This window comes from Hyperolius riggenbachi, chromosome 5 (assembly GCF_040937935.1).
Source record: "Hyperolius riggenbachi isolate aHypRig1 chromosome 5, aHypRig1.pri, whole genome shotgun sequence".
Classification (NCBI taxonomy): domain Eukaryota; kingdom Metazoa; phylum Chordata; class Amphibia; order Anura; family Hyperoliidae; genus Hyperolius; species Hyperolius riggenbachi.
The window spans coordinates 141,796,941-141,824,145 of NC_090650.1; the positions used below are offsets into that span (position 1 = coordinate 141,796,941).

At 43.9% G+C, this 27,205-nt stretch overlaps 1 protein-coding gene across 2 annotated transcripts in view; it reads left to right on the forward strand.

The window, feature by feature from the left end:
- Positions 1–27,205, forward strand: part of LARS2 (leucyl-tRNA synthetase 2, mitochondrial) — a 320,228-nt gene that overhangs the window by 30,324 nt on the left and 262,699 nt on the right. For both annotated transcript variants that reach the window (XM_068236332.1, XM_068236333.1), the window contains exon 3: positions 5,802–5,930. In XM_068236332.1, coding sequence (XP_068092433.1) covers positions 5,802–5,930 — 129 coding nt within the window. The remainder of the gene's footprint in view (positions 1–5,801; positions 5,931–27,205) is intronic.

The window sequence follows — 27,205 nt, forward strand, 5'->3', positions numbered from 1 at the left end:
TTTTTTTACTACATTATTTTCACTGGAGTTCCTCTTTAAGCTTGAAGTGAAACTCCGGACTAAATATCTACTCAGCAGAACTGAAAAGGCTTGGTGTTTCTTAAAGAGGAACTGTAACGACAAAACGTCCCCTGGGGGGTACTCACCTCGGGTGGGGGAAGCCTCCGGATCCTAATGAGGCTTCCTACGCCGTCCTCCATCCGTCAGGGGTCTCGCTGCAGCCCTCCGTGCAGCGGTGACGTAATATTTACCTTCCTGGCTCCTGCGCAGGCGCTCTGACGGCTGTCGGCTCCGAAGTAGGCGGAAATACCCGATCTCCGTCGGGTCTGCTCTACTGCGCAGGCGCAAGTTTCAGGCGCCTGCGCAGTAGAGCGGACCCGACGGAGATCGGGTATTTCCGTCTATTTCCGTGCCGAAAGCCGCCACAGCGCCCCCGCTGGAGCCAGCAAAGGTAAATATTGAAGCTACAGTCGGCTCTGTCGCCGGCTGTTCGGAGGGCTGCAGCGAGACCCCCGTGGGACAGAGGACGGCGTGGGAAGCCTCATTAGGATCCGGAGGCTTCCCCCACCCGAGGTGAGTACCCCCCCAGGGGAGGTTTTTGTTGTTACAGAGTCTCTTTAAAGGGGTTCTTTCACGAAAAAAGTAGGCAGTTCAAAAATGTGACAGATGACAGGTTTTGGGCCAGTCCATCTTTTTATTCTCAGGGCTTTCTTTGTTTTCAACAGCATTTCCTGAACAGCAGTTTAACTGCCAAAATAGCAAGATAACAGCCGGCCTCCCTAATCACTTGCACACTATTATGTCAGTTACATTTTGCAACTATTGTTCAGGAAATGCTGTTGAAAACAAAGAGAGCCCTGAGAATCCCCCTTAAAAAGATGGACTGGCCCAAAACCTGTCATCTGTCACATTTTTTAACTGCCTACTTTTTTCGCAAAAGAACCCCTTTAAACAGTTTCACGGCATCAGAACTTTGTTTTTCTTACCAAAGCATCATTTTTAGCTGCATTTATAGCTAAGCTCCACCCATCAAAGAAAACTGCCTGGGCTTTTTTCCCTGATGCTGTGCAAAGCATGATGGGATTTCCTATGTTGTTATTCACGTTGCCTAGCAACTGGGAGGGGTGATCAGCACACAGGACAGTTGGAACTGTGTCTCATGCTCCTTGCCACCTCCTTTCAACCCAAAAAATCGCTGCCCTCATGAAATCAAACATTTGCCTGTTCTTTTAAAACAGGGTGGGTAAGAGATTATATTACCTATCTATTTTAATTAACATAACTAATGTAACTTAATGACAGTATGCTTGTTTAGGCTGAAGTTCCTCTTTAAGTGCCCATTACCTCGTGTGTTTATATATTAAGTGCTAGGTGACAGGCAATCTTTACTTTTTTAGGTAATCCAGTTCTTCCTTATTTACTCACACAGTACTTTTGGTTGTCCACTGTATTATTTTACACTACTGGAGGCATATTTATTTCTGCACTTTTAGAGACATATGGTCCCATATGCTGACTGGTCAGTACTATATGTGAGAGCCACAGAACATATAGACAGAGACGTGTTTCTATGGTGACTATAACTAAACTTTTAAGGGTAGTATTTTCAGATTATGCTTGACGAAGGGGTGTGACACAGTTGGACGGCAAGCCCACCTATTGCATCGTTCGCCATCATGCGTAGGGGAGAATGTGACATGGGGGATTATGTCACCAATACAATTTCTAAGTGGGGTTGTGTATAAAAATTCTGGGTTTAGAATGTCCCCAGCACATCTAATGTAGCATAAATGTACAAAACTGCTTTAAGATAGGAGCATATTATTCCTTATTCTCTTAAGCTGGCCATACACTGACCCGATTTGCGCCCGTTTTGACAGCAGATTCGATCACTGGGATCGAATCTGCTGCCAATCGTTCACGCTACACGCCGAATTTCGATCCATTTCGTCCGATCCCGTCGATCGTGCCATGCGGAAAATAACCGTCAATCGCCCGCGGGTAAAGAGCGCATCGCTAGCGGCGTTCGAGTGCCCGACGACCGACGCAATAGAGCCCGCATACATTACCTGCTCCGCCGGCGCGACTCCAGTCTCCCGGTCACCGCTGCTCTGTCTGCGCTCTGGTCTCCAGGTCCGGCATGCCTCACTTCTTCTAGCCCGGCAGGAAGTTTAAACAGTAGAGCGCCCTCTACTGTTTAAACTTCCTGCCGGGCTAGAAGAAGTGAGGCATGCCGGACCTGGAGACCAGAGCGCAGACAGAGCAGCGGTGACCGGGAGACTGGAGTCGCGCCGGCGGAGCAGATAATGTATGCGGGCGGGGGCAGCAGCACCACCACAACAGATTGTGAACGGTTTCAGGCTGAAATCGTTCACAATCTGTTTGCTGTAAAGGTAGCCATACGATCCCTCTCTGATCAGATTCGATCAGATAGGGATCTGTCTGTTGGTCGAATCTGATGGCAAATCGACCAGTGTATGGCCACCTTTAGTCTTTGTACTGCTGTAATTGTTGACAACTCGGCTTCTAATCTTCTTGTAGCTTTTGCTTTGGTGATGTGAGCTGCAGTGAACTACAGATAGTAAACAGATTTGATTGGCTATCAGTAATGATTGTCCAAAGGCATTTCCTGAACGTTGAGTAGCTGATTTCTAAGCGACATACACATTACATGTAAGCTGTAATCATTTCCACCCCCTGGCCGTCTTTAGTATTAAAATGTATAGATAAACCAGGAAAATCACCTGCATAAACTTTCATAGGCATCATTGTGGCGTACGTCTAAAAAGGGTGCCAAGGTAATTTGGACAACGGGGAAAGCCACTAGTCGAATACTGGTAAAATGACTGATATTCTACTATTGGGCATTGGCTAATTCCAATAGTAGTATAGTGGTCATTTTTACTGATATTTTACTATCACCTAACCCCCTTCTCACACTAACCCTCCATCTAACTACTCCTAAGACTACCCTACCCTCCACCCAACCCCCTAGGATCCCTCCACTGATATCAGCACCTCCTTCCACCGCTAAACAATCCCTCCACCTATATATCTGCACTGCCTAAAGCCGGTATGTTTGGTGTGCTGCCGGCACTTAAATTACTCACTGTGCACCAATATAGCTGCAATTAACATTGCAGTTTATGCGACCACCATTTTATGTCGCCGGCACCTAAATTATCTGCTTCGCTCATTGTGTTTCTGTCTGCGATCCAACACATTGTATATTTTGCCGTGTTCACCACTCTGAGAATTGCAGAACAGAATAAACCTTTTCTTTTAAGTTCAATCACAGTAGGTGCCCACAATGATAGCCCACCATGATTCCCTCACACCTTTGTGTTATGTAACCACAAGAACAGCTTTCCGGTGATCAGAAATGATTGCAGCAATTTGTTGTATTCCCAGCGCACCTTTTGAGTTAAAGATTTCAGTTCTTTCTTTTTGCAGAGTCGTCTGACCCTTGAAAGAGCTCTTTTATTCGAGCACTTGCAAACACTGTTCAGTGCATGATATCTTCACAATATGCGGATCTTGGCACAAGTTTCGATTTCTGTGATCAGCATGAAAAGAAGTCTGTCTGAAAAAAAAAAAGCAACGTGTTCTTTATACTTGACTTCTTTTAGTTTTCCTTTTGCTAAGGCTACATGCAGACATGAGATGAAAGACGTACCATAACCATACCATAACGTTTACATTTGCATTATGCAGCTATCCTGTGTATGTATGGGAATCCCCCAAGCTCTTATTCTGACCGTTCTCATGGGGAAAAGGGCCCAGTTGACCTGGATGGATCTTCTCATTTGAGCTAACATGTGAACATATACGCTTGGTCAAGCAGTACTGAGCATGCATGTTCTTGTGTCAGTAGTAATACGCTACATTGCTGAGAGGGCTGTCTTAAAAGGCAACTGTAACCCAGTACTGAACTTCATCGCAATCAGAAGAGGATACCCCTTTTCCATGAAAAATCTTTACATTTTGCTCCAATAGATTATTCTATTTTTAAACTTCTCACTTTGCATTGTATTTATTTATTTTTTTCCTCTTTTCACTAAAGTTCCTCTTTAATGTGCCTGGTCATTCAAAATCCCCCACCCATATTTCTATCTAGAATTAGACAAAATTTGTAGTTAAAAATGAATACTCAGCTCTATCTCAGAGCTTCAAGGAGCAGCGGGTGGCAGTGGCAGTACTTCACCCGGGACCTGTAAATCATTAGCAGTCTGAAACTCCTCCCGCTACATCGGCAAGATGGCCACGTCCATTTTTATCCAACGTGTTCTGAAACTCTTCAGTCATGGAGCTTTAGATCACGTTACATAAAAAAACAAAAAAATACTGTGGCAGCGTTGCCAAGGGTGTCACAGATTGTGCGACTGATGGCTGAAATGTCTGCACAGACAAGCAGATAACCACATTTACAGTAATGTACTGAAGACCAGACACTTGGTATAGTGTAATAATAATTGTTTATTTAAGGTTAGTGCACTATTTACAAATGAGAATGCTGCACACATGAACAGAACCACAAATCCCAGCAAGCCCCACAACACCAGCAAACAACAATCCTAACTTATTATCTAACTAATAAGCCAAGTGAACAGCCAGCACAAATATATAAAGCAAATATACAGGGATGTGTGATACAAAATGAGCAGTTAAGTAGCAAGGCCGCAAAGCAGAGTCAAAAGCCAGGTAAATCGGACAAAACAAGAACACGTATATCACATTTTTCTCCTGGCGTACTCAAAGTGCTTAAAGGGAATCAGAGAGGAATGAAATGTGAAAATAGAAAAAGCTTTTATACATACCTGGGGCTTCTTCCAGCCCCATAAGCCTGGATCGCTCCCACGCCGCCATCCTCCGCTTCCTCTATCGCCGCTACCGGGTCCGGTCACTTCCGGCGGACGCGGCCAATTGTCCGCATCACAGGGGCTCCCTCCATACCCTTACGCATGCGGCTGTGCAGTAGGCAGCCGCAAGCGTAAGTGTATGGAGGGAGCCCCTGTGATGCGGAGAATTGGCCGCATCCGCCGGCCGACTAGCGGTAATGACGGGACCCAGTACCGGTGGATCCAGGCAGCGGAGGACGGCGGCGTGGGAGCGATCCGTGCGTATGGGGCTGGAAGAAGCCCCAGGTATGTATAAATGCTTTTCTTTTATCCTCTCTGGTTCTCTTTAAGGGCTGCAGCCACTTAGGGTGCAATCCACGGGCGACCAGAATCATTAGGGAGCCTTGTCCAAAGACTCCTTACTGACAGAGAGATCAGGACAGGAACAGGTACAGGTTTGTCCAGCATCTAGCAGCACTAGGTATGAGCTACCAAAATAATCTGGCAAGGGTTGATTGTTGAACAGACCCTTAAATACACAGGCCCCAGTGGCTGAATAACTAATCCCAGGCTATATGGGAACAGCTAGAGTTAAGTAGTCCATACAGCCTTAAGATGACACCCACAGGTGACACAAAGCATAACAGGCTTATTCCAAGGGCTGGAGAGGGCCACCTCCTGGTGGGCAGCAGATGTCCACCATAGTCCATAGCAATACTACCACCAGCAGGTGAAAGGTGATAATGGTCCTGACAATGGGGAAGGTTACAGGTGATTTATGGGTGAGTGGGTGAGGTAGTGCAGGTGATGTGTGCCGATCCTTGCAGCTCCGAGATAAAGCTTTACATTAGATGTTTTATAAACTAAGTATTCTTGAGGCAGTAAAACTCATAAATGATAAACGCTGTGCTCTAATAAATCAGTGCTGTTTCAGTTAAACTTTTGTTTCTCTTTTTTTCATAGAATTCAAAACCAAAATTTTATGTCTTATCCATGTTTCCATATCCCTCTGGAAAACTGCACATGGGGCACGTCAGAGTTTACACGCTAAGTGATACGGTTGCTCGGTTTCAGAAGATGAGAGGCATGCAGGTAAGGGAAAGCTGTGAGTAGGTTAAAGAATGCCTGTACTTTAATCTACCTGACTACAGTGTAATTTGCACCTGTTGTTTGAGTAGTAATTCTCATAGTTCTTGTAACAAGAGAGTATCTGATTACCGGTGATCTGCAGTATCACCGAGAATGCAGATATATACCAGATTATTGATGATCTGCAGTATCACCGATAATCAGATATATCTCTAACCTCTGGACACCTGAGTGATAAGAGTGTTTTGGTACAACAGTAATACTTTGAGGATCGCACCTGGAGGACAGGTGCAAGAGCAGATAGGAATACTGCTCGGCAACTGGTTCCTTCCGTAGTCTGGACTCTTCATGGGGAGGAGTCAGACTGCCAGTGGGAAGGACAGAACATGAGTGACACCAATGGAGGAGTGTCACTGACAGATCTGCGAGCTATCTCCTAACAGGAGAGATAGTTCTCGAGGTCGGACAAGCCAGGTCGTAAACACACGGACACATAAGGTACAGAGACAGGAGGCAGGTGCAGAATCCAGAGACTAGCCGAGGTTTGGCAACAGAGTATCAGAATGACAAAGGTACAAAATCAGAGATCAGAAGAATGGTCAGAAAAGCAGAAGGTCATAACAAATAATCAACAATGTCTAAGCTAAGGTGTGAGTTCCGTAGCCGTCAACACCTTGGAAACTGATCTAGAATATAATACAGATAACAGACTTACTAGACTAAGGTGTGAGATCCTTGGCCATCAACACCTTGGAAACTGTCTAATAACACAGATACAGACAAGGTCTGAGTGCTACCACGTAGTGATCGCAACGGCAGACAACCAGAGAATGACCAGCACCCAGTATATATAGCAAGGCGCTCTCCAGCGCCTCCCCTAAGTGCTGGACCAATGGAAGTTGCTGAAATTGTCAGCTGACTGGCTTGGTCAGCTGACTCCCTTCTGACTGTCATAAAGGCCCTGCCTCTCTGCGCACGCGCGTCCTCCTGAGCCAGTGTGGACTATCAGTCCCAGCCACACCAGACATGTGTTGTAATGTGTCAGCCTGTTCGAGCGCGGGGGTAGCCGCACCGCCAACCGAGCATGCGGCGGTTTCCCCGCGCTCAGCCACTGTGTCAGTAGTAAGCCTATGCGTACCGACTGCCGCGTTGGACGCGGACTCCGCCGCCCTGACCGCTGGGCATGCGGTGGTTTCCCCGCGTTCTGTCCCGCTAGTGGATGCGTGCCTAAACACTCCAGATGCCATGCTAGACGCGGAATCAGCCGCCTCACTCTGAGTATTTGCGGTGGCTCTTCCGCGTTTTCTCACAGTTCTCCTTATTTTCTTAACTAATCTATTACGCTGTGAAAGCTTTTATATGCTTATGCATCGCCTTTAATATTTAAGGTTTCTATACAGACTTGTACTGAGCTGACACATAGTACATGACGTTTGTAGAAATGTGTCATGTTCCAGAGACATAGGGACTCTATGGCAGTTGATATGGGAAAAGGCTTGTGCATCACCTTCCCTAAACTATACCCCTTCCCTCTGATTCCCCCCCTCCAAATTCCATATCTTACTCACATTTACTTTTGTTATTATGTTTACCCCTTCCTATTCACCATATATTGTTTTGCTTTATTAGCTATGCCTATTAGATTTTGGAATTAGTTGACACATTAAAGATGTGAGCAGAGCATTCTCTTCCTTCTCCTGACCTAAACTACATCTTGCAGTGGATTGTTCTTACCGGGGTATGTTTCATCATTATTTCTTTACTCACTTGCAACCATTCTTGCCCAACATACACTGCTCAAAAAAACAAAGGGAACTCAAAAATAAGACATCCTAGATCTGAATGAAATATTCTTATTAAATACTCAGTTCTTTACATAGTAACATACATGGGCAGCATGGTGGTGTAGTGGTTAGCGCTCTCGCCTTGCAGCACTGGGTCCCTGGTTCGAATCCCAGCCAGGTCAACATCTGCAAGAGGTTTGTATGTTCTCCCTGTGTCTGTATGGGTTTACTCCAGGCACTCCGGTTTCCTCCCACATCCCAAAAACATACAGATAAGTTAATTGCCTTCCCCCTAAAATTGGCCCTAGATTGTAATACATGCACTACACGATACATGCATAGACATATGACTATGGTAGGGACTAGATTGTGAGCCCCTCTGAGGGTGTTAAGCTTGGAGGTGTAATCTCCACAGTCAGCATACAACACATAAGCTGACGTGAAGGAGGTACACACACCAGCACAAGGGATCAGGATATCCCCAGTTTAGTGGAGGAGAGGACTGACTCCAATAGGAGATTGTGGTGCACAGAGCCGGTGCAGATCCGAAACGGCCACAAACAACACTTTCGTAATAACGTCTCAGCGCAAAGTAGCGCTGAGCGCATAAACCAGGACTGAGGAGATCAGGACAGGTAGACAGAATGAACGCTTGCTTAACTAGCCACTACTTAGTGACAGCAAGCGTCCACAATAAAACAGACTGGAATGAGGCAGCCAATGCGTTTGCAGCAATGGCGTGCCTCACAAAGACAGGACAGGATAGTCAGGAAATAGCAGGATCAAGATAGATGAACGTAACACAGATAAATATACAATAAGTATGATTTCCTAGCGTATTACAATTACAGCTATCAATGAAACTATTTGTAACGTCTGACTAACATATGTATATATCGGCAATGAACCGATATATGACATAAGCAGGAACTCTGACTAAGACTGGAGTAATACAGGGAACAGGACTCAGAAGGATTCGCTATCTCTTCGCAGAGATGAACGCAATCCACAAACAGGACCAGGAACAGGATACTAGCTCAGCACGGGTGCTCACGATACGCGCAAACTACCAAAGCGTGCTGGAAGGCTGACTGACTGAACACAGGAAATAAACAGTTCGTGTACGTATATATCAGCAACACTGATGTATCAACGTAACACGAATACAAAGAAAATAACAAAATGCGCAAGTATGCGTATATATTGGCGATGAACCAATATATGACACAAGACAAGCAGAGTAACAACTTCTAGAACAAGAGCAGAACTAGGAGGACTCGCTGACCCCTTCGCAGGAGGCAGCGCAGTCCACACGGACTAGGAACGAGGTGGGGCACGGGCAGAGTAACAGACAGAATCTGAGACTATGGTAGCCCATGAGGCATTGCAGGAAGCAGTTCTTTATACTGAGGTCATCCAATGGGAGCAGACCTGCAGATTCCCACACAAGTGAATGGTAATTAATCACAGGCTGATAGCAGGAAAAGGCCGACAATGATATGCAGCCTGCAGGAAAGGGATTGCCCCTCCATTGCAGCAGACAATGTTTGTTTACACAAAAGCATATTAAACTGTCATTAACTTCAGAGCGACTGCAGATGGAATCAGCAACTAGTTTAAGTGCAAACCAAACTATGCAAGCAAATGCATGTAATGACATTAGAACTGCTTGGTTTGCAATACCACTGCAGTCAGCAGTAAACGCTGCAGACATGATCATAACAGAGGGACAGTTAGTGACAAGACAATATACCCTGTACAGCGTTACGTAATGGGTTGGCACTATATAAATACTAAAATAAATAAATAGTTGAATGTGCTGTCAACAAAATCACACAAAATTTATGAATGGAAATTAAATTAATAAACCCATGGAGGTCCGGATTTGGAGTCTCACTCAAAATTAAAGTGGAAAAAACACTACAGGCTGATCCAACTTTGATGTAATGTCCTTAAAACAAGACAAAATGAGGCTCAGTAGTGTGTGGCGTTGGTGGATGCAGCAAGACATGATGTCCCAGATGTGCTCAATTGGATTCAGGTCGGTGGAATGCCGTGGGAGCCGTCCATAGCATCAATGCCTTTGTCTTGCAGGAACTGCTGACACACTCCAGCTACATGAGGTCTAGCATATGCATTAGGAGAAACCCAGGGCCAACCATACCAGCTTATGGTCTCACAGGGGGTCTCAGGATCTCATTTTGGTACCTAATGGCAGTCATGCTACCTCTGGAGAGCACATGGAGGGATTTTTAGGAGAAGGAAGATAGATACAGTTGTTTATTTTGTAGGTACAGACTAACCAGCAAGCTCATGGTGAACCAGAACTCATTGGAGTGTGTAAGGGGCTACAATGGTCCTAAAAGCCCCCTCACTAAGATGTTTATTTCATTCGATTATTTTTGCCTCGGGTGTCCTTTAAAGGGACCCTGACCTCAAAAAATAAACGAAAATGGTAGTTACCTGGGGCCTTCTGCAGCCCACCGTAGGTTGGGAGGTCCCCCGGCATGGTCCTGGCTCCTCTCCCAGTCCCTCCGCCGCATACCGCACTGCGGACACCCAGGCCGGGTGTTGAGCTTCCACTTCCTGAACTGGGACGCTCTTCGTCATCACGTCGGCCGCTGCGTGTCATTACGGCAGCCGGCGTGACAGTACTGCGCATGCGCGGTTAAATCGTGCATGCGCAGTACTGTCACGTCAGCCGCCATGATGATGCGCAGCAGCCGACATGATGACAAAGAGCGTCTCGGTTCAGGAAGTGGGAGCCCGCCACCCGGCCTGGGTGTCGGCGGTGCGGTATGCGGTGGAGGGACGTGGAGAGGAGCCAGGACCACGCCAGGGGGACCTCCCGACCTACAGTGGGCTGCAGAAAGCCCCAGGTAAGTACCAATTTCGTTTCTTTTTTAGCTCGGAGTCCCTTTAAGTGTTCCCTTTATTTTTTCGAGCAGCGTATATATGTTGGTCTGTTATTCATACCATAGTATTATAGAATTTGCTACTCATATCACAGCATTATGTTATTTGCCAGTGATTGTCCATGAGTATATCCTTCTAATTTGCAATGACACTTTGGTGGTTCACTTGTCTTTTATTGCACCCAGGTCGGGTTAAGGGAACTGTGCAGGACTGAGGTCCCACTCCATTTTTGGATCCAATAGATCCAACTTTGGATGTCCATGCAGATAATAGGTAGGCATAAGGCAGGAGGTTACCGGTAATACTCTTTATCCTACATGTTATAGAGGTGGCTGTTTGTTGTGTTTTGCAACATTTTAATTTAATTTTATTGTTAACTTTTTTACATGTGCCTACTTTTTGAAATTTGATGAAATTATTATTGTTACTCATTGGTGGTTCAGCTAATTTAGCTAGATTCTTTTTTGTTTTTTTTTCTGATTGTTGCAATTGTCCTGCAGCTTGCATACCCTTAATTCATTAACTTTGAATTTGATGTGCAGATATGCATTAATACTATTGAAAATAAAAATATTACACTCTTTTCTTTGCTACTTCTGTTCTATTTATTATCCATACTACATATACAACTCAATGGCCTCAATTCACAGAGCTTTATCAAACACTTTATCAAACGTTTGATAATTTTCCTCATGGGTAAAATCTAACTTGGAATTCACTAAGGGGTTATAGATTTATTGAACATTTCATCGATAAAACATTCGATAAATCTATAACACCTTAGTGAGTTCAAAATTAGATTTTACCCATGAGGTAAATTATCAAACGTTCGATAAAGTGTTTGATAAAGCTCCGTGAATTGAGGCCATTGTCTCATACAGGGAGTGCAGAATTATTAGGCAAGTGGTATTTTTGAGGAATAATTTTATTATTGAACAACAACCATGTTTTCAATGAACCCAAAAAACTCATTAATATCAAAGCTGAATAATTTTGAAAGTAGTTTTTAGTTTGTTTTTAGTTTTGGCTATTTTAGGGGGATATCTGTGTGTGCAGGTGATTATTACTGTGCATAATTATTAGGCAACTTAAGAAAAAACAAATATATACCCATTTCAATTATTTATTTTTACCAGTGAAACCAATATAACATCTCAACATTCACAAATATACATTTCTGACATTCAAAAACAAAACAAAAACAAATAAGTGACCAATATAGCCACCTTTCTTTGCAAGGACACTCAAAAGCCTGCCATCCATGGATTCTGTCTGTGCTTTGATCTGTTCACCATCAACATTGCGTGCAGCAGCAACCACAGCCTCCCAGACACTGTTCAGAGAGGTGTACTGTTTTCCCTCCTTGTAAATCTCACATTTTATGATGGACCACAGGTTCTCAATGGGGTTCAAATTAGGTGAACAAGGAGGCCATGTCATTAGTTTTTCTTCTTTTATACCCTTTCTTGCCAGCCACGCTGTGGAGTACTTGTCGTGTGATGGAGCATTGTCCTCCATGAAAATCATGTTTTTCTTGAATGATGCAGACTTCTTCCTGTACCACTGCTTGAAGAAGGTGTCTTCCAGAAACTGGCAGTAGGACTGGGAGTTTAGCTTGACTCCATCCTCAACCCGAAAAGGCCTCACAAGCTCATTTTTGATGATACCAGCCCAAACCAGTACTCCACCTCCACCTTGCTGGCGTCTGAGTCGGACTGGAGCTCTCTGCCCTTTACCAATCCAGCCACGGCCCATCCATTTGGCCCATCAAGACTCACTCTCATTTCATCAGTCCATAAAACCTTAGAAAAATCAGTCTTGAAATATTTCTTGGCCCAGTCTTGACGTTTCAGCTTGTGTGTCTTGTTCAGTGGTGGTCGTCTTTCAGCCTTGGCCATGTCTCTGAGTATTGCACACCTTGTGCTTTTGGGCACTCCAGTGATGTTGCAGTTCTGAAATATGCCCAAACTGGTGGCAAGTGGCATCTTGGCAGCTGCACGCTTGATTTTTCCCTGTTCATGGGCAGTTATTTTGCGCCTTGGTTTTTCCACACGCTTCTTGCGACCCTGTTGATAATTTTGAATGAAACGCTTGATTGTTCGATGATCACGCTTCAGAAGAAATTTTAAGAGTGCTGCATCCCTTTGCAATATATCTCACTATTATTTACTTTTCTGAGCCTGTCCAGTCCTTCTTTTGACCCATTTTGCCAAAGGAAAGGAAGTTGCCTAGTAATTATGCACACCTGATATATGGTGTTGATGTTATTAGACCACACCCCTTCTCATTACAGAGATGCACATCACCTAATATGCTTAATTGGTAGTAGGCTTTCGAGCCTATACAGCTTGGAGTAAGACAACATGCATAAAGAGGATGATGTGGTCAAAATACTCATTTGCCTAATAATTCTGCACTCCCTGTAAGTTTATTTTCATTTCAGATTTGCTTTAACTCGTTAACTCAAACTGGGCGTTTTTATGCATCCAGTTTGAGCACTGTTCTCACTTACAGGACGTGCTGGTGCATCCTGTCAATCAGCATCGGGTGCACGCACTCCCATTGCTCACTCACAGCTGGACTTTACTGGTTGGCAACTGGTGAAGGTGAACATGTGTTCTCTGAGCCAATTAAGTGCCTAGAATGAGTGAACATGACTCCAAACAGGAGACATGTTCATTCATAATAATGAAAGTAAAACCTAAATCACAAAAACAAATTAATACAGTTTCGCTATACATTGTACTGGAAAGATCATTTAAATGTTTTGTGGTAGCCGGGACAAATGGGCAAGTCAAATGTGGGATTTATCTATAGTAGCATTGTTTATTTTAAAACTATGGGGGTGGAATTGAAGAAATGATGTATTTTTTCATTTTTTCCTTGTATTTCCCTATTAAGTGCATAGAATATAACGTAATTACTGAAAACCAGTATCACTCCTGAAAAGCCGAATTTGCAATGAAAAAAACAAGATATAGGTCATATAGGTGTAATAAATAATTATAAAGTCATGGCCAAATGAATGGGAGGCGCACTGACAGGGGAAAATGGCTCTTGGCAGTAAGGGTAAAATAGACTGTGGGGTTAAGTGGTTAAAGGAGCACTATCTTGAAAAATTGTAAAATTTAAAATTTGTTCATAAAAGATTTCCATTTGTCCCAGAGTGAATTTATTTTTTCCAATCTTGCTGTCACTTATAATGGGTAGTAGAAATCGTGACAAACCTGGAGGAGCACCAGGAATTAAAAATGTGTTAATTGAACATCCCCATAAGGGAGATTTGTAATAGAAAGTGCATGGGGGGGGGGGGGGATGGTCAGGGTTTGCATAGACTACATTATTTACTTACAGGGTACTGGCCTCCCGTCTGTATGGGATCCACTAGCTTCTCCACGGATATATATGAACGAACATGTTCGCCAGCGTACAGTACGTGGCAAAATATGTTAATGACTGCCGACTTTAGCGGTTAATAACAAAGCCCCTGTGCATGCCATAATCACTAAATTTGCAGGGTATGTTAAGGAGAATACTAGGGAGGGGGGAACTGCATGTCTTTTTTTCTTTAACTTCTTAATGGCCGAATAATGCATTAACCACCCTGGCGTTCTGATAAGATCGCCAGGGAGGCTGCGGGAGGGTTTTTTTTTAATAAAAAAAAAACTATTTCATGCAGCCAACTGAAAGTTGGCTGCATGAAAGCCCACTAGATGGCGCTCCGGAGGCGTTCTTCCGATCGCCTCCGGCGCCCAGAATAAACAAGGAAGGCCGCAATGAGCGGCCTTCCTTGTTTTGCTTAGATCGTCGCCATAGCGACGAGCGGAGTGACGTCATCGACGTCAGCCGACGTCCTGACGTCTGCCGCCTCCGATCCAGCCCTTAGCGCTGGCCGGAACTATTTGTTCCGGCTGCGCAGGGCTCGGGCGGCTGGGGGGACCCTCTTTCGCCGCTGCTCGCGGCGAATCGCCGCAGAGCGGCGGCGATCGGGCAGCACACGCGGCTGGCAAAGTGCCGGCTGCGTGTGCTGCACTTTATTTCATGCAAATCGGCCCAGCAGGGCCTGAGCGGCAGCCTCCGGCGGTGATGGACGAGCTGAGCTCGTCCATACCGCCAGGCTGGTTAAACAATTCCACCTCCTAAGCGTCTTTAAACCCTTGTCATCCAAGCAAGCTGGGATAGCTAGAATGTGGAGCAGCCTGAGGTATACCAGCCCACATGGTCCATGTTAGGAGGTGGCTGTGGAAGAGGGGGCAGCCAAGGCTCTCCCTCTCATCCCCCGACCCCTTGTCCAGTCCATGTGCCCAGGAGGAGGTGGGGGTGTCGATACCTTGAGGGGCGTTCATGGTGGCTTCTGGGGGTCAAACTGGAATTAACCTCCCTGGCGTTCTATTAAGATCGCCAGGGAGGCTGCGGGAGGGTTTTTTTTAAATAAAAAAAAAAACTATTTCATGCAGCCAACTGAAAGTTGGCTGCATGAAAGCCCACTAGAGGGCGCTCCGGATGCGTTCTTCTGATCGCCTGCGGCGGCCAGAAGTAACACGCAATGAGCGCCTTCCGTGTTTCGCTTACCTCGTCGCCATGGCGACGAGCGGAGTGACGTCATGGACGTCAGCCGACGTCCTGACGTCAGCCGCCTTCGATCCAGCCCTTAGCGCTGGCCGGAACTTTTTGTTCCGGCTACACTGGGCTCAGGCGGCTGGGGGGACCCTCTTTCGCCGCTGCATGCGGCGGATCGCCGCGTTGCAGCGGCGATCAGGTAGCACACGCGGCTGGCAAAGTGCTGGCTGCGTGTGCTGCTTTTTATTTTAGCCAAATCGGCCCAGCAGGGCCTGAGCGGCAGGCTCCGGCGGTACTGGACGAGCTTAGCTCGTCCAGACCGCTCAGCAGGTTAAAATGCAACCACAAAAAAAAGTCCTTTAATGTTCTTAACTAACCATAAATACTTACCTTTTGTTCCTCCCACAACAGTATCCTCAGAAAAATTATCTAGCTCAACATCCTCTTGATACCCGCACGCATCGATCCCTTCCCCCACGACCTACAAACAGCACCGCACACGGCGATCACATTCCCAGCCCTGGATTCGCAACACTAAATATAGCAAGCCCCAGATCAATGGCATTCTGAATTCTGCTGCAGAATGTCATTTTGTGGAATTTTTTCTTTGAAGTATTCAAAATGTATTTTCTCAAAAACTTTGAAAACATTTTTCCCTTTTGTGCCCACTTAACATACCCTGTAAATTTTGTGAGTCTAACATGTATGGGGGCTTTGCTATTAACCGCTAAAGTCGTCAGCCATTGAAATCTCTTTTAAAAACCGTTAAAGCATTTGCATATGTACTTTTGGCAAATATTTTGCCATTGTGCCTCCTCCGCCTTGCCACTGTATGGCTTTTTAGAGATTTTGTACATCTTTTTGAAGCTTAATCTACCAATACAGAATATCTACATCCTCTGTGACTTTAGCCAAGCCACGGGGATGTAACTTTACTATTTTCATTTGAGGCACATCTTTGCATAATCGTGGACAACCCTGTGTGCACCCCGGCACAGCACTAATTGGTATAAGGGAATATATGTTCCCTTAGCTAATCTGTTACTCCTTCACGGATGAGCGGTCACTGCTGTAGCCAATAGCAGTAATCATTAATTCCTCCCTCTTCTGCAGACATCGTGGAAAAGCCTTGTCTCACCTCTTCTGGTTCCAGTAGCGATCGTGCTGCAGGAGCCACTGTGCACCGCTCTTCACTCAGCCCTGTACTGCCGAAAACAACGGGTCCCGGCTTATTGATACCATCAGCACAGGGCTGAGTGCAGTGCTGTGCACAGCGACTACTGCAGCAAGATCTTTAATGGGGGGGGGGGGGGGGGGGGCTGCCTGATTGATTAGGGGCACATCTGGCTGGGGGTAAAATTGGACTATCTATGGGGGTGGGGGAGGTAGGTGAAACTGAATACTGGGGTAACACCAGTAGAAAGAAGCACTTGTGTACGGAGGAAAAAAAGCCATGCATGATCAGCTTCGTTCCATTGTGCATACATGAACCTTACTCATACATGCCCAGTTGGCGAGGCTTCTCCCCTCCGCACTTTAGGTTTGCTTTAATTCCACACATTTGCAAATAACTGGTCCTCTTAACTTCATTTACCCTGTGCCAGGGGGAGAAGTGATATGGAATGTGGGGTGGAGAGATAGGGGAAAGAGCAGAAGAAACAGGAGGAGAGGAGATAGAGAAAGAAAAGAGAGAACAAAGAGGAAAGGAGCAAAAGAAGGATTTACACAGTTTTCGCTGAAGTATTCTAGATAACACATGGTTCTGGGTTTCATAAGTGCTTTGTATTCATCTGCGCATTGGAAATCCACCCACACTGACCAAGTCAGTGTATACTGTTGAGAAGACCGATCTTGCGACATGAGAATTTGTTCCACCATGGCTTCAGTTGCTTCCACTCTTCTGAGCCATGCTTTAATGGAGGGTGGTATAGGTGATTTCCAGTGCTGAGGGGATCATTGCTCTTGCAGCATTAATTAAGTGTACAACAAGGACCTCTTATATGATATGATGGACTCATGTAAATGGTATCTTATCGCAAGATTATCTGCTCTGTAAGTTTGTACTATATGGAGTACCTCTATGATAGAATTTCCTCATTGCTTGCTAAAGCTGATGTCAGGTTCCCTTTAAGCTGTCTATATTAAATATCTTGATATATCTACAGAGAGAGCAAAACATTTTTAGTAAAGGAGAGAGAGAGAAAAAATCACTGATTTATTGTATGGTGCATTTTACAGTTTAGAGCTTTTGAAAATGAATTGTAATTGAAAATGTGTTTTCATGATGGATAGGAAAACGAAGAATATGAACCCCAGGCATGTCATCCACTTTTATTTGTGTATCGGAAATAAAATTACTTTCCAGTGTTTCATTTCTCTGTAGGTTTTCTGTGTTTCATGGCTTTCCTTGTTGCTTCTGTGCTTCTGTGGAAAACAGTTGGAATTAGATATGTAAAGGAAAAATGCCTGTGCCATGCTCTATATATTTATATTTTTTTCTTCCTGAAAACAAATCTGTAGATACTAAGCATGTGGGAGTAGAAGAGCGGTTCCCCTGGTATTGTTTGCGTCTAACAAAGCACTATTTGTTAGATGAATGCCCAACTAACTCCAAATTGAAATGATTGAATTCTTAAAGCGGACTATAACCCAGCATTTCATCTTTGCTCTAAAACATTATTTACAGCATATTATATGCAACCAGCATTTTTTTTTAACTAGACCAGCATTCAAAGGGTTACACACAGGGCTGGAAAGGTCAGTGCAGTAAAATGTGGACGCATCCGGAGTTGTAGATTATGTTATCTTGTGTTTTCTTAAATGTATCAAGTGAGGAATGTGACACATTCTCTGACTGTGGAGAAGCAGCTCGACACAGACAAAGAGTCAAAACATTTCTGCCTTCAACACATAATGAATAAAACCAGTTATTAATAAAATGCAAAGTCAGCTCACAAAGCAAAAAAACTGTACTTTTGGGAACCTATAATTTCTAAATGAATAATAATACTTATGCACAAATGCAAATATGATAACCGTATGGCATATAAAAAGTAGGAAAACATGTTTTTATTGAATATTATGTCAGGGTTTTAAACCGCTTTAAAGCACACATTTTATAGCTGTGCCTACCTGCATCAATCCAAACAACATCATTAACTCTGTTCTAGCCGGTTTCCTGATTAACGAGAGGAATCTTGAAAATTCCACTTCCTGTAAATTCCAAGTCTGCAGCTTGATGACTGGCTCAAGCTCCTGCCCTTCTCTTGAGCATATAACTGAATATGGATGTGGTGGACAGTAAGCTGTGTAGCTAAAGAACAAATTAACAAACTGATTCCATGCTCCACACTTGTCACTGCCTCCATCGTAGCTCTTTGCAACCAGCTTCAGCCACATGTTCTCTACTTGGAAATGTAGCCTGGCTTATATAGTTCTTCCTACATTTTGAATAGACATGGTCAGTAAGATGCTAATAATTCTGGCTTGCGCTCAAATTTAACCCTTTACACTCCTATGTTAAACTATGCCTGGTATTGGCATTTTCCTGCATAGGTCCAATGTTGGACATAGTCCAACAAAGGAAAACTGGCTACTGCTAGATAACGCTGTTGCCTGATAAAATTCTGCTCATCGTCTTCAGATCAATGTGTAGGACTAAGTCTGACACTTCGATCACTTACAGCACCATGCTCTTCCTCTGCAGCACGCGCATTTGGGCTCCTCCCTCTGATTCCGGATTGCCTCCTCGCTCTAGAGTGAGGAGGTACAGACCCTCTGGATAACTGCTGCAGCTGCATTTGTGCAATCGCCCACGTCCCCCCACGGTTGCCACTGTTTGCCACAGTGACTGACAGCATGTTTGGACCAGTGGTAGCCGCACAGTTCGGGTTCGTTTCAGAGTGACTCATCTGCTGTGGCCACGGCAACGCATCAGTTCGAGGATAGAGGTGGGGTGGAGTTAAAGTAACAGAGGGCTACTTTCTGCTGGGCACATTCTAGTACGAAGGCACTGCAGGGACAAATAGGTTATTGTATAAATATATACATTTATTAAAAAAGGTGGTTTGGAGGAACTATGTTACTAATACTCTTGTACCTAGCAATTGATGCAAGAGTTTTCCAAGTCCGGTTTCATCCCCCTTTGCTTATTTTTTTGCCCTACTCTTTTTTTCCCACCCTTTTATCTTTCTAACCCCCACTGTTTACTATAAAAGTTTAATAATGACAGGTAGAAAGTGGTGACAAATAAGAAAAAGATTAAATCTTATTATCGCCAAACTTAGCTTCTGTGAATTGGTTCTGTGCTATAAATGAAAGCACACGAGTGGTAATTTAAGAATTCCACCAGTAATTTATCTTTTCAATCAGTAATTTAAGAAGTTATTTTATCACACACGGCTTCCACTGTTGGTAAAATAAGAATAAGTAGCTTTGTGGCTTAATCCAATGAAGAAAACACATATGCAAATTGTAAGTAGTAAGTAAGTCAGAAAATTATAACTCCACTACAGAGACTTTGTGAATTTACCCCAAACTTCCACACGTATCTAATTACTCATACAGCAAGGCAACAGTTTGAGAGCAGCCTATGCTCTAAATAGGGTAATGCTGTCATGTTTACTAAAGGAGTTCAGTCTGATAAATTTCAATCATTCTTAACAGGCTTCAGAATGAAATGATTATTTCTAATTCAATTTTATTACAAAAATACTTTTGTGGTGCTGATATATGTTTTTGGCAAATTTATGACAAGAGTACAGTTTCCCTTTGAAGATTAACTTAGGGCAAAGAGGTAAAATAAAGCATGAAAATAAAGCTGCCTGCTCTCTCGTCTACTAGCACTGGCAGGTTCTTGATATCTTGCTCTATACTAATTTCTATAAAACAGCTGTATGTGCTGGTGCACCTATTCCCTCTAAACACATGCTGCTGGAAGCTCTATTTATGATCACCAGCCAGTTCAAATTGCCACAAAGCATATGGCTGAGTAAATTTTAGTATATGTTATAGTGGCCATCCCTATGAAAACTACTGGGCCAGAGACAGAATTTCTGAAAAGTCTAGTTACACAGTCAGGGTAGGTTAACGGTGCTTGTGTGAGCAGAGTGGCCCCAACTGCCATGAAGCTGAACCATTACACATCGCCTAGTGTTGAAAAATAAGGATGGACTGGGGTCTCCACTGTAAAAGTGAAAACACACACAATATAATTTTTTATATTTGTTTTTTTTTCGGTTTAAGTATTACATTTGATTTTTTCAATTCATTGTAACTTAAAAAAATTAACCAATGTATCATATATGTAAATCAACAAATTTGCAATCTATCCTACAACAATTTTCTGAAAAACTGATTTGAAGTTTCCTCCACTACAGACTGAAAAGTATTGGAAAAAGAACAGATAGATCCAATCACATTTCTCGGTCTAAAAATATATAACCTTCTCTCTCCCTATACAACTGATGTTTTAAAAGTGGCCACACACGATACAATTGTTCAATAAAAAAGGTGAAATTCAATTACACCCCCCCCCAAATTTACGACATAAAATTTTTCTGTACCACTTATCATTTTTATCATACAAATAGGAACATTAAATGTTATATTGTATCATGTGTTTTGATGTTAAAGGATTACTATCAATTAAAACAACTTTTTTTTTGAATGCTGTATGTTAGGGCACACATTACCACAAGTACTAGGAGCAATTTCCTTCCTCACACAACTCTGCCTCTCTGCTGTAAAATCAACTGTCAGTTTTAGATACAAAAGTGTCGGGCTCTGCAGGGCTAGACCATGTTCCTGCACAGGGGGGTTGCAATCAACTCCTCCGTGTATTGTTTATTAATCACCTTGCTGAAAGAATTTTATTCAGATGGTGGTAAGGGGTTAAAGATTCCAGCAATGTGTGTTTATTATCTCTGCTTCTCTGACGCAGCGTATTATCGCAAGCTGAAGCAGCCAGTCAGTCAGGAGTAGGGTATACACATCTCCCTGACTGATAGTTATATTACAACAACATTACAGCACATCTAGAAACCTGTTACCTCCTCTGATCAGCTTGTCTACCTCCTCAAACCCTCCTGCATGTTGTGACACAGGGAAGTATATTTGTTAGCTGTGTGAGGAATGAGGGAGGATTTTTAAGTAGGGAGAGAGGGAGAGAGAACTGGGTGAATAAGTAAAACGCCCCCGGCATTAGTGGTAATGAGTGGTAATGTGTACCCTTATATTGAGTATTACATTGACAGTAGTTTAGAGGGTTTAGAGCAGGATATAACTTTAATAACTGGAATAGGGTCTTAAGTGACACTGAAGCGAAATAAAAACTTATGAGATAATGAACTGTATGTGTAGTACGGATAATTCATAGAACATTAGTAGCAAAGAAAAGAGACTCATGTTTTTATTTTCAGTTAGATAGCTTTATAACATTGCATAATTCACTAATATTTGCAGTTTACAAACTACACTCTGTATTTTAAATTATGAAACAGAGCAGAGCTAATGACCGTTTTAAGTTTCCTGCAGTAAAACCTTAAACAAGAAACAGTAAGAGAGAGGTTTAGAAAATGCGCCTCAGAGAACAGCACTGTAGCCGACTAAGCTTGGTCAGAGAGCTCAGAGAAGCTCTTTTGCATAGATAACAACTGACGTTTCTTAACTCTTTCTATACTGAAAAACAATATGAGACTCCTATATGTGCTACTAATTTTCTATTTCTTAGCTGTACTACACATACAAATCATATCATAAATTTATTTTCACTTCAGATTAAATAATCTTTATATTGAACAAATGAATAATACCTTGTCTGGAATACCTGACCACCTTGGCATCTGTTTATGACCTCAAAGAACACGACCTCGCAATATGTTTTTAAATAAGTAAATCGCCTTTGTTAAAGGTGAAGTTTCTTTATGTAACAATGTAAAATTATCAATGAGGGGTTTTTTTTTTTTTGCATGCTGTCAATTTATTATCTTTTTTTCATACTTGAATTCCAATCATTTTTGATAGGGATTAAGGAGCTCAGAGAGTTTACTGTGAATTAAGCTGATTTGGTGAAGTGGGATTTATCAAAACAGAAATAACCTCATTTGGTTACTCTTGCTAAGAGGCAGAAAAAGAAATTAAGAAATTGCTTCATTATGTAATCTTTGCTGACATGGTCAGAGAGGTGAGGGATTTGCAGCTATTTAGTTTTAGCATAAAACTAACAAGCCGGGATTAGTCATTTTCAGATGCTCTGAGATAATGCTTTCAGGAAGGTTCTGAATGTTCAAGATTTTAAAATTGCCAGTAAAGTTACCATTGTCTAAGACGTGATATAAGTTGTCAGCATCCCCATATAAATTCAGCAAAACCATTGAATCTTCAAATTGTGATCATATTTTACAATAGATCTACTAAATGTGATGATTTGCTCAGCTGCCTGTGCAGGCAGCCAGCCTTTTGACCATTGTGTAGGTTTGCATGCTGCAGGACTCTGGAAAGAAGAGCTTCTGTCAGTTTTGCAGCTTGTGCTTGCAGAGGAATTTGCATATGTTGTCATGCAAATTGCCTGGCCACATTCATTGGAGGCGTGTACTATAAGTACTATGTCTTTCCCACAATGCTTCGCTGTTCATAAGGATTTCGTCCTATGTAACACTCCTGGTGGGGTGTCAGCCTTGCTCTCTGTTTGAACATCAGCTTAGAGTAATTCCTAAATCTGCGCTAGGCAGATTTCCCTAGTGCTGTTAGGATTGTATTATCTGTATTGCCTGTTCTGTCTTGTCTTGCCTGTTTGCCATTGTCCTGTCCCTATGGTGGTTGACAGGAAATGGTTCTGATCTCTGTTCTTGGAGTATAGCTGGTGCAGCGGTTGCTACCAGCTATCTCTTCTGTTCTGTCTCCTGGGATCGCACTAGCTACTTTTTGCTAGCGCTGGGGATCCTTCTGTTCTGTCTCCTGGGATCGCGCTAGCTACTTTTCGCTAGCGCTGGGGATCCTTCTGTTCTGTCTTCTGGGATCGCACTGGCCACTTTTCGCTGGCGCTGGGGATCCTTCTGTTCTGCTACTCTGTACTTGGATCGCGCTAGCCACTTTTCGCTAGTGCTGTGGATCCTATCTCTCGCTTGTCCCTGTTTTCGTGTGTCTGTCTGCTACGCTTGCTGGAGGCTCGGTGAGGTAACCGTTAAGCAAGCGCTCGCGTCCTCTGTTTCATGTTTGTCTGTTAATGGTTAGTTAGGCGTGCTTGTCTCTATTGTGCTTATCACGTGGAGACCGCGCATAACCGTGTGCACTGTTGCGAATGAGTGCAGTGTTCGCGGTTAGCTAGCATTTGTTATTTTCTGTATCTCCTCATTGTATTATTTGCTGTGCCTTTGCTAACCTCGTATTCTGTTCTGATCTGCCTTGTGTCTTGTCTGGCGATCGCACCTCTCGCGATCGCGTTCCTATTTCATATCTGCTGTTGTGTGTGCGCGGTCGCGGGGTGGCGACTGGATTGGCACACACACATACAACCTGTCCCTTTGCTCATTCTCATTCGCAATCGCCTCTCTTGCGATTGCGTTCTGCGTTTTGTACAATTCCTGTCTGGCATTTGTGGAGGTACAGAGGATTGGTTCCTCTGCACTCCCCAGCGCCATCTGCCGACAGGAATTTTCCCTCTACGGGTGCGTAGCACCTTTTGCTGGGTTCCTGCAAATTATACGCTTGTGGAGGATTTCCGCTGTGTCAGCGCACGCGTTGTGCGCTGATCACGGGGAAAGTTCCACAATCGTTACAGTATGAACAGCCCAACCCAAAACCCCAGTGTAGACGGAAATTCCGATTTGTACGATTTTGTCGAGTTTGGGTCCTGTGTCTTTAAGAGCTTTAAAAGGCTTAATTCAGAGACCAAGGCGGAATTTCTTTCTGAATGTGTGAGGTTTTGTCTGAATCCCACCTTTCAGATTTCTGATCCGTCCACGTCGGCTCTTCTGTTTGCCTATGTGCTCTTAAAAGACGATTTGTTCACCTGGGCTTATAATCTGTTAAAAATCAATTCTTGGAATGGTAATCTGTATCAGTTGCTTGCAGTGATATTCTCTCACTGGTTTAAACTGCCTGGCTTACCACCTGCTCTGATTGAGTGTGTAGCTGCTGAAAAGTCAGCTGATCTTTCCCTTCCATGCAAAACTTTTCAGTATGACAATCAGTTCAATGTGTCTGTTGCCACTTCAGGTTTTAAACAGCAGACATGCAAAGTGGCTAAAAAGAGAAAAACTAAAAAACGCAAGCATCGGAATAAAACCCTTCCTATTGATGTTTGTAATGATGTTGTTCCGTCTCCGGCTTTTTTGCCCCAATCCAAAGCTTATGTGGATCCTGCTATAGGTAGGATCGCACACTACATTAAAGCAGTTAAAAAATCTGTTCTTGTTCCTGAACTCCAACCCTATGGAGATTATCTGGATACTGGCCTGTTTGAACCCCCATTTGCTTCCTGGAATGTTGGGGCCTTGCTGGAGGAATTCGATTTTGATTGGAAAGCCTTTTGCGATTTTTACATCGCAAAAAGCGAAGATGTCTTGAATGCTTGTCTTGACTCTATGTACCTTCTGATTGATTCCGATGAATGTGACACGGATGATGTGGATCTGGTGAGCTATGTATGGCAAACGATTTTGGATGAGTTGCACACACACCAACCAATTGATTCCAATAAAGAGACATCGTTGTCGGATGATTGTTCCTGCCTTTCTGGGGTAAAGCATGTGAGTCTTGACTTTGTACAATCTGAAATGAATGAGTGTGCCGCTGTGGTTGATTCCTGTGCGAATCCTGAAGGATTCGCTCCTGACAGTGTGCAGTTTGAATCTGTGCAATCTGATGCCTGTTTCTCGGATGTTCCTGCAGATTGTGATCGGCATGAGTCTGCCGGTTTCCTCAAGGATGTGTGGGATCCTTTGTCATTTAGAAACAGATCTTTGAGATCTTCCGTCTGTGACCCTGCTATGGGGAAAAGTTCTCGACTATGCAGCGTCAAAAGTAAATTTAATATGCCTAATAAAGTTTGTCCTGTTGATGTCACTATTTCTTCTGCAGATGAGTCTCTGTCTCACCCTGTTCTCACCTGTAAGGGCCCGTTGCCTGGAGACAGTTGCTCCAGTGTTTCGATCCTAGATGCCTTGCAGTCTGCTCCGCAGATCGCGGAGGTTTGCGCTATAGAAGCGTCAGTTTCACAACCTAAAGTGAATTTTGATTCGCAGGTTTTGCGTTCTGATTCCTCGGATTCAACATTGTTAGCCGAATCTAAGAGTGAGACAGCGCTTCGGTTTTGCGAATCTGATGCTGAACCCTCTTTGCCTTATTCAGAGACGCTTTCTCTGAACCTGCCCTGTACCATGAATAACAATATGATGTCCAATCACACTGACATTTGTGAGTCCCTTTCTTGCTCTGAGGGAAGTTTTGACTCTCCACCCTGTACTCTGGATGAGTCAACATTGCCTTGTACAAAATCTCCTGCCCTGCCCCTAGAGGCTCGTCTAGGTATTGCTGCTATTTTTACTTGTTTTTCTGCAGTTTTGGAGTTACAAGCTAGTTTGACTGCCACACAGAATTCTGGGTACAGTGAGAATGAAGTTAGGGAGTCAGTGTGTGTTCCAGTAAATATGCCTGTACATTCCCCTCATGATGATGAGATCCAGTCTCAGGTTATGGTGGAACCATTCCTGGGACATCTGCCCTGTCCACAAAATAAAGTTCAAGTTTTGCCCTGTAACATGGATAGTTCAGAATCCTTCCTAGAAAACTTGAAAAATTATGTTCCTGAGGTCTTGTTTGATGTTCTGGAGGTCTCCGAGTTCCTCTCAAAGGGTGCAGAACTTGTAGGAGATGTCTCCTGTCCCCCAAGTCCTTCTGAGGTGTTACCCTCTTCCGTAGGCATTGCTGCCTTGCTGGCTACCTTTTCAGCTCTGGTGGAGCTTCAGTCATGTGTAGTCAATGATGATATTGCAGTCACAGCAATTTCCGAATTTGAATCAGAGTCTTCTTTTGAAAGTCCAGTGCTTGAGACCATTGCTCGTGATGATTCTCTGCCCAGTCCTGGTTTTGGTTTCCTCGTGCCGGACTCTGAGGTTGGCAGTTCCCCGACATGTCCTGAGGTTTCTCCTGTGCTGGTGTACCCCAGTGTGCTCTGTGACCCAGAAAGCCCAAGTGTGCCTCGGTTACCAGCGTACTCAGATGCTTCCTCGGTGGAGACATGCTCTGATTTAGCCTGCCTGCTTGCATGCCCAGAAGTGGTCCCTGAAAGTCTTGATCTTGATGGGTGTCCTCGTAATTCTGAATCCGGAATTGTCATTGGTTCCATGGGGGTTCTTGGTAATTCTCCATGTGAGCCTGGTGATTGTTCTGCCCTCTTGGGATCTCTGTGGAGCTTCAAAAGGTTCTGGGAGATTCCGGGAGAAATTTTGCTTGGTCCCCTGGATAAGATCAACGATGGCTTTTGTGTTGTAAGGGACACTTCGAACAGGTATTGTGGCAGGTTTGGTATTTTCGGACGCTCCTTGGAAGGTGGTGGGTATTGTCTGGAGGGTGTCGATGGCTTCTTCTCTGGCGGTCACAGTCCTGATGGGTGTTATACTGAGACTGGTAGTACTGATGGGCATGTTTCGGTGGCTTCTGTTTCCGATGAGGTCGGTTTCGGGTGGACTGACTCTGGAATTGGACCTTGTCGGGCTGCCCTGACCTTCATGAGTCTTCAGTTTGAGTCTGTTGCTAAGAGCAGTTTTGAGGGTCGTCTGGAATTCGACCCTGGAGGGGGGGGGGGGTACTGTGATGATTCGCTCAGCTGCCTGTGCAGGCAGCCAGCCTTTTGACCATTGTGTAGGTTTGCATGCTGCAGGACTCTGGAAAGAAGAGCTTCTGTCAGTTTTGCAGCTTGTGCTTGCAGAGGAATTTGCATATGTTGTCATGCAAATTGCCTGGCCACATTCATTGGAGGCGTGTACTATAAGTACTATGTCTTTCCCACAATGCTTC